At 45.2% G+C, this 11,629-nt stretch overlaps 1 protein-coding gene across 8 annotated transcripts in view; it reads right to left on the bottom strand.

Annotated features, from left to right (window-relative positions):
* Positions 1–7,730: 7,730 nt before the first annotated feature.
* PALM2AKAP2 (PALM2 and AKAP2 fusion) overlaps positions 7,731–11,629 on the bottom strand; it is a 266,499-nt gene continuing 262,600 nt past the window's right edge. For all 8 annotated transcript variants that reach the window (XM_064404842.1, XM_064404849.1, XM_064404839.1 and 5 more), the window contains one exon: positions 7,731–7,931. In XM_064404842.1, the coding sequence (XP_064260912.1) occupies positions 7,839–7,931 (93 nt within the window). In that variant the 3' untranslated portion in view covers positions 7,731–7,838. The remainder of the gene's footprint in view (positions 7,932–11,629) is intronic.

Below are 11,629 nucleotides of genomic sequence, written 5' to 3'. Positions count from 1 at the left end.
AAGCTTAGACTATATTGACATATCTTTTAATTTATAAACTCTGAGTCCTCACATCAATAAATTATGAGGCTCATGAACAATGATATCATTCAGCTATTTCCTGATGCCTTTCTGCTGAAAACTAACCCAGCAAACAGTGGCTAAGAAGGACAGCTGAGCTGAATCTTGGCCACCACAGTTCAGACCTGGCAGCAGGTGAAATTTATGTTTAACTGACAAGAGGTTTTTTGCGGTTTCCAGGGAACTTGGATAAATATGCTTTTTGAAGTATACTTTCCACCCCTGCTGAAACTTTGCCTGATCATGCTTTCAGCTGGCTTCTAAAATGGCTTCCTCCATGAAAAATTCCTATCAGCATGATTTCCCCCTATTTATCTTTCTGTTTTCCACTGTTTATACCACTCTGACCTGCATTACTAATCCTGACTTTCTTTATACAGCAAGTCCCACAACTTGAAATTACCTTTTTCTTTGAAAACTACCCTCTGCGCCACAAGTTCAGCCTACCTTCTATTCAGCAGTTGTTTTCCTCAAACACAGCATTAAAGAAAAGCAGAAATCATGCCCTTTTGGCATGAGCAGTACAACAAAGAGAAGAGTTTTGTTTCACATGGCTCTCCCCTAACACCCTTTCCAGTCAGTCCCACTAACATATCCTCATCATTTTATAGTACACTGGCACAAGCTCAGTCCATGAGCTTCCAGCTGAGTTTAGTGCTGTGTGGCTCTCAGAGAGCAAGGCCCTTACAGGTATATCGCTATCTAAGTGCTTTGGTACATTTGGATTTAGTCCATTTCAGATTTATCTCATGATTCTCAGTGCATCCATCTTCCATGGGACGGACAATGGGATGACTTGCCAAAGTGTAAGTCCAGTGAAACACCCGAGGAGAGGAGACCAGCCTGGGCGGGAGTCTGTCTGGCAGCTGATGGGGCCTCGCGGTGGGGGTCACTCAGCAGGCTCAGCGTAGGCAAGGTGAGATACAGCTCACCACAGAAACCACCTCGTCTTGGTGCCCAAAACCAGCCATATTCTGGGGGTCAGCAGCAGCATGTGGAAACCAGAAGGGAACAGCAGAAGGCAAGGAGATAGTAGGGAGCAGGAAAGGGGAATACTGTGAAAGTCTGGGTCCACCTTGGGCTGGTGCTGTACCCCAAAATCCTGGTCTTAGAAGCAAACAAGCCTTCTCAGAGAGTGAGCAAGTGCCCTACTTCAGCGTCTTCCTTCTTTCACTCCAATTAAACAGGGCTGAATACTTTCTGCCACCTCCACACAATGTGGGGGTTACAAAGCTGTCCAGCAAGTCAACTCCCATTGCATATCTGGAAACTCCACCTTTCTCCATGGAGATAATGCTTCGCAAAGACCTCTTTCCCCCTTTCTAACAACTGCAATCATTTTGAGCACTGCAACATTGTTGCCAGCAACACTTTGGAAGTCTTATGTGAGTCCCGTGAAAGGCTGTTTAATCAAGGTCTTGTCATTATCCATGTGTTTTTGCTAACATTTTCCTGGTTTAGTGTGGTTCACTTGCAGATTGAGGACTTGATGCTCACTTTAATACAAGAGAGTTCAGATTTCTCAGATACTACAAGAGGAAGAAGTACTTGTGGGGTCATTTGTACGTAAGCATCCTGGCTCACTCTGGGTCACAGTAACACCCAGTGGGGATAGCATTGCCCTGCTGTGTCTGCTGTGGCTCAGTATCAAATCCTCCCCATTTTGTGGAGCAGTTTCCAGCCCCCTGCTCCTTTCCCCTGCTTTGCATCCACCTTCTCAGCCAGTAACAGTCCCCACAAGAGTTCAGTGAAGTAAAGCCCCTTGTCAGGTGTTGTGTGTGTTCGACCATGATCCTGCACCAAGCTGCCTGCTGAGACAACACAGAGCCTGCAGTTGTTCCCAGCAGTGGCTTCCTGGCAGGGCTGGTGTGCCCCAGGAGCTCCTGTAGGAAGGGGCATGACCAGGGCACAGCAGCTTTTTCTAGGAATCCCAACTGTCTCCCCATGGGAGGCTTGTGAGATGTGCCATGGCTCTCTTCCTGCATTAGTGGCAGGGGTGCTACAGCAGTGAGCTCAGCACTGAACGGGCCCGGGTGCTGGGGCATCACTCACCACGTCCCTCCCATGTGCTGGCTGCCCCGGGATCTGTCTTCCAGGGTCATCCTTGGAAATGAAGCCCTCACCACGTTCAGTGCAATCCCCCCTGCAGATGTCACTGCTGCCGCAGAAATCCCCACCACGCAATGCTCCCCATGCCATTTGCAGTCACAGAGAACGGGACAAGGCAGCTTTGCACATTTTTCTTCCTCCATCCATTTTTCTTGCCACTGCTCCCACACTCTAGATTGGAACAAAGCCTGAATAATTTCCAGCTCCTGGTGGCATACCAGTCTCAATTCACTGCAGAGCTGACACATGCCTGGAGTAGAGCAGGAGCTCTCACACTGCTTAGTGCCTACTGCAAAAGCTCTCTTCCTAAAGAGAGAAGTTGATAAAGCAGTAGGTTATGATAATCAGTGCTCAGTCAGAGCTAGCAGCAGGTCATGAGCTCTAGAAGGCATTGTGGTTGTTTTTCTGCTGCTGCTTGTTTGCTGTTTAGCATTTTGTTTGTTTTCCCCCTATGCTATTGCTGAAGTGACAGGATAGCCCTTGGATCTCAGTCTTGAGCCATGTGAAACACCAGGACGCTTTCAGCCTTTAGCCTGGGAAGGAGTGGAGGGCTGGATGCTGACTGCTAGTAATTTCCTGCACTGCCCCCCTCAGACAATTCAGCAGCTAGAACATGAGTGGTAGTCTTCAGTGCTAAAGTTCATGCTTGTACTTGTAGTTCTGTTCCCACCTATCCCTGTCCCTCACCCTGTTACATCTTGTGGTACTCTGACTTGTTCTCCTTACATTACAGATCCCTGTTTGTATGGGTTTTTAATCTCCTGTGCCCATTCACAACAGAAAACACTGTATTGAATGCTGTCCCTCCTTTTAAAGTAGTTTCATCAAATCTCGCTCTGTAGAGGAGATTTTTTGCCTCTCCATTTGCTTTGCCATTGTTCTGGGGCCTCTTAAAGCCACCTGAAACTAAATGGGGTGCAATATCTTCAACTTCTGTGTGGCTATGCCAGAAATTATTGACAAAATGCTCTTTTATAGTCCTTACCTACAGTGTAAAAAACACTCTAAAGTTTGGTACATGCCATTTCAGCTATGCAATGGGGTGACAAGGACTTTAAATGCCCTGTGTTATGAAACAGATAACAACAGCTGATAAAAGCAGAACTAACTGCAAAATTCCTGACCTGCTGCCACCCGCTGGTGTCATTGAATTACTTTCGCAATGTCGGAATGCTCCTTTGCAAAAGTCCAGTTTTCACTTTTAACTCAGTTAAAATCCAAAGACGATGCCTGGGAGTTCCTCTTCCCACTGCGTGCCACTAAGTCCAATACACCATCCTTCTTGGTACAGGGCAAGGCAAGACAGAGGAAGACAGAAAGCCTCTCCTGTGTTGAGAAGACAGCAACACTTTTTTTTTTTCAAAGACAGAGGGATTGGAATTGGTGGGTAAATTTTCAAGCTTGTTCTCTAGCCCATTTCTTAATTTCCATTTACTAACTGGCAAGTAAATCCACAACTGATTTTCTCCATAGGTATTTCTGATTCTATCTGCACAAGGAAAAGAGGGCTGTTGTTATGGAGAGCATGAACTGGAGGCAGCACTTGTCCCTAGGCAACTCCCACCAAAATCACCAGTGTCCTCTGCTGCTTCCCACAGAGGGTTGTAATTAAATACTTGACTGTTCCGGCACAGGGAGGGGCAGAAGCTGGCATGAACCTGGCTAGATCCCAACAAGTCCCTGTGGCCCTTCTGAGGTGCACCCGGTGCTCTGGCACCTCCCAGCTCTTACAGGGAAAAGCTGGCAGCAGCTTCCTGGCAGGGGTAAGGGACATCAGGATCTCCCCTTGTCCGGCCGGCCATGAAGGGGGTGTGAGGGCCAAGGGACAAGCAGCTGGTTGCTGCAGCCAGGCGTGTGATAAATGGACGACTGGCTGAAGGGGTGTGCTCTGCCATGCAGGACAGTGGGGTTCCTGCAGGGGTGAAGGAAGCAAGGAAAGAAAGGTCATGACATTCATCATATTTGGCCTCTGCAAACCTCCACAAGCATGACAGTAGAAAAGAAATATTCAGGGTGCTCTTGTTCCTGCAACTGACATCATCAAATGGGGAGAGATCTCTCCCACCTCTAGACAAAGAGAGAGACACCAAGTCAAGAACCACGGGAAGAGACGGACTGACTGCCACGGAAGTGGGACACAGGCCACTCTCTTCCAGCTACATGGAGCTTTCAGGGGCACATCTTCCTGTAACAACATGAAGAAACAGGCAGTTTTATAGAAACACAACACAGGTTTCTATTTTAATGAGAAAATAATTATATACTTGCATTGTAGGCCTCACAGTCACTATAAAACAGAAGCAGGATAACATTTAAGTGGTTAACATACAGAAAGCCAGGTATTGTTGAAACTGGTTGGTAAGTCATGACAAAGATGCTGCCTTTTGGTTGCCAAACATGTCAATACTACTCTATTTTCCCTCAAAAATGTCAGTACAGAGCAAGATGAAGCCCAAATCAGCAGCTTTAAAAACAAATTGTTCAGAAAACCAGCACTGTAACCTCAAACCCATTATCATCACAAATGTTAATGCTTAACTATTTTTCAATACACAGTTTCATTAAAACCAGTCTTTGCCACAGGAAAGGATCTGAGCATTTCTTTTGTGGAGACAAAGTTAACTCTGCAATAGTGCTCTTTTGTTGCATTTGATATAATCATATATAGATAGATATGTATTACTGCCGTATACTTATAAACACCTAAGCTTGGTAGCATGCAAATGAAATAACAGAGGCAAGTAAACTGCATCTCACTCTTGTTACCACAGCACTAAATGTGCTGCTGACTATAAGTGTCCATAATTTCTGGAAGAGAAAAACTGCTGGGTGAAAACTCTGCCTGTCCTGGACTGAAATATTTTTGTTGCAGGGGCTGAAAGCAAATGTTTCTATCACAGAGAACAAAGCATGAAAAGATGTCTTATGATAGGTGATTATTGTCACTGGCTTCCAGTGAGAAAGCTGGAGGGAAAAACAAACGTACATACTAAAGAAAATAAAGATGCAAGTTCCTGGGAAGGTAGTCCAGGGCTGACCCAGCTTTCAGGAGCAACTATTGGGGTAATAAAAATCTGATTAATGCAAGACCACCACATGAGAGAGGCCATCTCCTATTCTGAGAAAACTCCTTTTTCTCCCTTAAGCTCTCCCCAAAGGCCAGGAATTCTCTTGACACAGGTGTGTGGAGCTCACATCTGCAGCTATGTGACATATGGTCTCACCAGTGCTGCACTGGTGCTGGTGCTTTTCCTACAGCTGTGTGGTAACAACCTGCCTTGAGACAGGAATTACCCTTGATTCACCCTTGATTGCCATGCCTGAAAAACAGGTCCACTTCATTAGATACATAACTCCTTCACAGGCATGGAACCTCCCCATGGTGCCTCTCCTTGAGGTAAACTTGCTGCCCTCATCACAGTGAACTCTCGGTTCAACAGGTTTTCTTCAGTTCAGTAGCACTTACAGACTTTCCAGCACTTTCCAGAAATGGAAAGAACTGAGTCAATCTAAATGTATTTACTACAGTTCCCTGAAAGTAAGCCTGAAAATTATAAGTGTCCATGGACAGAAATCACAGGCTGGAGGAACTGAAGGGTGGTGGTAGTGGTGAATAATTTGGTTGCAAGCTCTGTGTTTGTTTAAAAAAAGCACCACAAGTATGTTCACAGTATTGGTACTCATTTTAAATGAGCTCACTGTTTCAGGATAAAACAGCACAGAAGGTCATGAAACCAAGGAATGGTTTAGGGAGGACACAGTATTGTGGCTGATGACTTTTTAGAAGTTATTGAAATAATAATTGATTATAAAAAAAGAAAAAATATTTTTTAGAGAAAAAAGGTTTGGTGTCTTTTTTCCCCATCACCTCCCAAATTTTTTGGTTTCTAGTCCAGAAATTATGGTTCCCAGTTGTAAAATATTCCTATTGTATTGCTTGGTGATAAGAAGGAGTAAACCCGCAGCCTCTATACTACATACAAATACGAAGCACAAGAATAAATACCACATTTCTTTTCCTAATCGTCAGCTTACAAAACTGGTCAATACTTTGCAATTGTGACTCATGCAAATACCATGTTGGGTCAAATTTTAATATCACAAATACTGCATTAACTCAGTGCCTTATTTTTATATCCCCTTTCGGAAAAAAAAAAAAAAATAGCACTCACCCCTATAGCTGGTAAACAGCTGTGGAGAAAATAATCAGTACACGCACTGCCATACACTTTGTGGTATGCCAGCCCCATGCACACCCTCACACACTCCCCCACACACTCACACACACACACACACACAAACACATCCACACTAATCCTTCACTGCTGATCCCAAGCCTAAGCAATAACTAAAGGCTCTATGGTTTGCTTGTAGCGCTGAAAACACTGGCTGAACAGCTAAAATAATATTTTCTTCCCTTGTCTGCTCTTCCTTGCTCATTCCTTCTAATTCATTTTGCCCTTCAGCTTTTTTGTTGCCTGGAAACGTGAAGACTTCCACAAAGCACTCTACTTCAAAGGCTTTTTAAGTTGTATAAATATAGTTGAAGACATAACTCTCTTTCTTCTTTATTTCATACCTCTTTCTAGGCCAGAGTCTGGCTTAGTTCATTTATTGCCTCATTTAAAAATTAAATGTCCTTTATTTGTATCCCTTTCCCACTACCTTTCTACTTCAAATTATCCATCTTCAAAGATTTTACACATATGCCATTCTTTCCCACCCCACCATCAAAAAATAGTTGTCATTCGCTAAATACAGATTTTCTACTTAGAAACTTTGTTGCGTAAATATGCTCTGAGAACCTGGAGTTCAGGTGATATTGCAAGCATATAGGATCCTAAAGCTAAGGTAATCCATTTGGCTTAGCTCTCATCCCCATCTATTCCACTCCTAAATTGTGATGGCTTGTGTTTGCAACACAAGGATTGTTTGACTGAGTTTGCTGGATTGTACTTTTGCAGTAACTGCCTCCCTGTTTGTTGGGTTTTTCTTGTTTTAAACAGATAAATTACTAGAAAGGGGAGCAGAACCCCACCTCCCTGCCAAAAACAACCAACCCAATCCCAAACCCAACCCTTCAGTCTCCTCAAAGAAACAGAACAGAGGGCAGTATCTTTGTGTGCTGGATAAGAGTATGCCGGATTAATGCTGACGGTCTTGCGCAGCAGCTGTGGGAGGCGAAGGAACTGCAGGAGGTTCTGACAGGAGCTGCTGGGTGGACCGTGGTCCTGGGGGCAAGCAGGGCTGGCAATTCAGTCAGCGAGAAATACAGGTGTGAGCCCTGGCCGCAGACTCCTCCACGAATGACTTCCTGACACATGCCTGCAGCCTATCTGGTCCATGGGCGCAATCACCTCTTGCGCCCACCCCCAAGGGCTCCCACCCCCTGCACCCTCTCCATTGCATTATTTCAGAGGGGAGATGGAGGGAAGAAGAAGGGGCTGTTTTCTAGGTGTGTTTTTTCCTGTAGTTTTAGGATTGCCAGGAGCTGGATCATTTCTCTGTCTATGTGCATCGAGTTTGTTGTGTATTTAATAAATATTGGACTAAAATGCTGCTGCTTTCATGGTGGGTTTTTGTGTTTGCTTTTTTTTTTTTTTCCTTTCTTCCTTTCTCTTTTTTTTGGTTCTGGCATGCCTGGCTGCTGTCTTCACACTGCAGTGTGGTTACTCGTCCTCCTCTCGGTTGGCATAAATGCCAGCTTCCCAGCGCAACGCCAGAGCGCTCTTCCTGCGGTTCACCCTGGTTGCCTCGAGGACCTGGTCAGGAGAGAAAAGGAAAGCATAGGATGTCACTCAGCTGGATCTGCCCTCAGGGTGTCCCACACTCTATGCACCCAGGCAGGCAGAGACCAGCCAGGTGGGCAGGGGCCAGCCAGGCCAGCCCTCCCCACAGGGTTCCAGTGCCACACCCTGTGCAGAAAAGGAAGACATGCAATGGAAGCACTTGCTGGTGTGGAAGTGGGGGGATGGCACACAGGAGCAAAGCCACACCACAGGAGGACAGAAGTAATAGGAGTTGTCTGGCAGCATCCAGTTCTCTGCAAGGGAGCCCCAGCTGATCTCTACCAGCACAGCTGCACTTGCCCTGTCCAGGTCTTGGCCCTCTCCCCAGCGCCAAGTTTAGTTTAGTTTCAAACTAAAACCGCACATCTTCGGTATCAGGAGCAACCAGCAACCAGCAACCATCCTGCAGCTTTGTCCAGAGGCTGCTCCAGAGCTGCAGATGAGGCCCAGGAAGCGGACAGCCACCCATTTCAGCACCTCACCCTCTCAGGCAGGACTAGGCAGCGCCTGACCCCAGCCCCTGCCCCGGCCCCTTCTGGTGGTCGTGGGGCTGCAGCTACAGCACACTGTGATCCAAGTGTTCCTGGAGTGAAAAATCACTCCATGCACATGGGAAAGCAGATTTACATGAGGAAGGCCTACAAAGCCTGGTACAAGATGGGCCCGATACATTTATATGTATTTCATATACACACATCATACACACAAGGTATATGCACACATTGTGTATCTATTTGTACATATGCACACACATGAACAATTAAATAAAAATATAAGATACAGTTTTGACACGTGTTTTGAGAAAATCAAAGAGAAAACAAGACAACACTAAAAGGCATAATTGTGATGTGTCTGAGGTACTCCTCAGCAAACAATGCATGGCTGTGGGTCTTTTCCACAGGGTAGAATGAGATATAAAGGGGCCTGGAGCCTTCTTACAGAAGCACATGGCAATGTTATTTTCTGACCAACACTGAATAACAGCTCCATAATGAAACTACAGAGCCAGCAATGTCAATTGCCCTCAGTGTGCTTCAATCATCCCTCCCAAAGAAGCAAACTGTGGAAGCTTTTTATGTCAGTTAAAAAAAATCCCACAACAAATACATGACTCTTCACCGAAGCAATGCTGGCCATCCATCATCCCTAATGCTTCCTGCAAGCTGCTCTGCACACTCCCTGACTGCAGAAGAGTAGATGACCTTTTGAGATAGGATGATGGTATGTTATTCTTCTGTGAAGAAAGTCACATGCAGTGAGGACTTAAGCCTTGACTAGAACAAAAGTAAAAATAATTTAATACTAAAGAAATTCTTCTTCCAGCTTGTGACAAGCTGTGGTTGGAAGAGTACATACGTACTAGGCTGCTGTACAGGCAGTATCAGAAAATCAGCTATGAACTGCCAGCTGAAATTACAGGCCACCATAACTTTGCAGGAATGAGAATGCACTACTGCATTTATGCCAGTTGTAACCCCTGAACCTTCATTCAGGAGCTGAAGATAGGATGGAGTTTGCCAGCATTAGTATTTCTTTGCCCTCTTAGTTTCTTTTGACTATGACTCTGAACAAGCCAAAGAACTAAAGACAAAATCTGGCCAACAATGACAAACTTTAACAAAAGCTCCATCTCACTGACCATGGCTACAAAGTTAGTCCAGTTCCACTAGCGGCACTGTGTTGTGAAATTTTGCCCAAAATCATGCCTCCTCTTTTTACAGAACAACCACCAGAAGGGCTGAGTGGCTTCTGTTTTTCCTAGAAGAGGGGCAAATGTAAAAAAAGGGGAAGGGGAGAGGGATGGGGATGGGGAGGGGGAGGGGGAGGGGGAAGGGAAGGGAAGGGAAGGGAAGGGAAGGGAAGGGAAGGGAAGGGAAGGGAAGGGAAGGGAAGGGAAGGGAAGGGAAGGGAAGGGAAGGGAAGGGAAGGGAAGGGAAGGGAAGGGAAGGGAAGGGAAGGGAAGGGAAGGGAAGGGAAGGGAAGGGAAGGGAAGGGAAGGGAAGGGAAGGGAAGGGAAGGGAAGGGAAGGGAAGGGAAGGGAAGGGAAGGGAAGGGGTCAGTAGGAAAAGATTGGTCTGAGACAGCCTGTAAGCTGTGTACTGGAGTTACTCCCACTGCAGAATGCCTAAACCAAGAAAAGACACCCCAAATGAACAATGGAGGAGCAAAACTGGGAGTGGGTATCAGTGCATCATTCAGCACAAATTTCAAACTAAAACTGCCACTGTGTTTTTAAATAAGGTCTGTGGAATTCGGCCTGCAAAATACGCCAGCTGAAAATAAAATGGATTTTACACAGTTTAGAACAGCCTGAAATCAGCAGCTTCTTTGCTGGACATCACAGTATTGTGAGGGTCTCTGGTGACAGATTGCAAAAGTCAGGACACATGAACTTTGAAGATTCCTGCTTTGGATCAGTGAGTTTCTATTCGCCTTAAAAGATAGCAGTAGGGTTTCTTCCATTTATCCCCGGTCTGCACACCTGCCCCAAAGTTTGTCAGCTTCTACAAATGCTGCTGGCTTTCCAAGCAAAACTGTATCCAGATTCATATTCATTCATATCAGAGGTACCATAGTGTGTGTGGACTTGTACCTTGCACGAAAGCAAGTCTGGTTCAGTATTAACACTAAATGGCACAGAATATAAAGATCCTTTTGAACAGTTATTCCAGAATTATTCTTCTAATCTATTGAAAAGAGTGTTTGACCTAAAACAACCCTTGTTTTTACAAGGCTGTGACAGTTTTAGACCCTCTGGAGGAAACAGTGGCATAATTATAGCATGCAACTGGAATGACTGAGTGGGGAATTGGGACACCTCAACGGAGCGTTGAAATCATGACCCAGGAAACTGCGTGCCTAAAAATAGCCAACTATCTCAATTTTAAAATAAATTTGGCCAGTATCAGGGCTGACTCTAGATCCGTAATGAGTGCAGCACCCCCAGGCTCTCCACAGCAAGTCAAAAATGCTATCTCAATGCTCCACAAGCACCCTCCTTGATAATGCCCTGGATCAGCTGAGTGGGTGCAGGCAGGGGCAGGCTCGGTGCTCAGGGTGTCTGTCCTAAGGCAGCCAGAGCCATAACTGCACGCAGCAGGAAGATCATGAAACAGGCGCCTCACTTAAGCTTAGGCTTCTTCAGCCTGTGAACTACATCCTAATGAAAAAGCCACACCAGGGAAAGAAGCAACATTATGTAAAATGTCTTATTTGGCAGAGGTGATTTGAATACCAACTGTGGTAGAAGAGGAACAACTTGGAGAGCAGAAGTGTGAGGGAAAGACAAAAGATATGTAGGGCTGTAAAAGCTGCTCTTCACCTCTCTGCAGAAAATGTCTTTCTGGATCTTGTGGTTGCAGCTCAAGGTCTCGCTAAGAATTGCAGAAGGTTCTTTCCTTGAAGATTTAATTTATTTTTTGAGGATTGGTGGGGGGGAAATTTGAATCAGCTGCCACTTTTAGGTACTGTATGAATAATTTTTCTATCCATCCTAGAGAAGGAGAGTTTCTATCATCCTACTGAGTTTCCCATCATCAGATTTTACAAAAGCAGTACACAGCTTACAGCTTTAATAAGTGCTGTCTTACTAACAACAGTAGTAAGCAATATACATATATTCTTTACCCAGATAATATTTATCACAAATACTGAAACAGTGGCATTTTTTG

The sequence above is a fragment of the Passer domesticus genome, chromosome Z (genome assembly GCF_036417665.1).
Source record: "Passer domesticus isolate bPasDom1 chromosome Z, bPasDom1.hap1, whole genome shotgun sequence".
Lineage (NCBI taxonomy): Eukaryota > Metazoa > Chordata > Aves > Passeriformes > Passeridae > Passer > Passer domesticus.
This window is presented reverse-complemented; position numbering and strand designations above follow the sequence as displayed.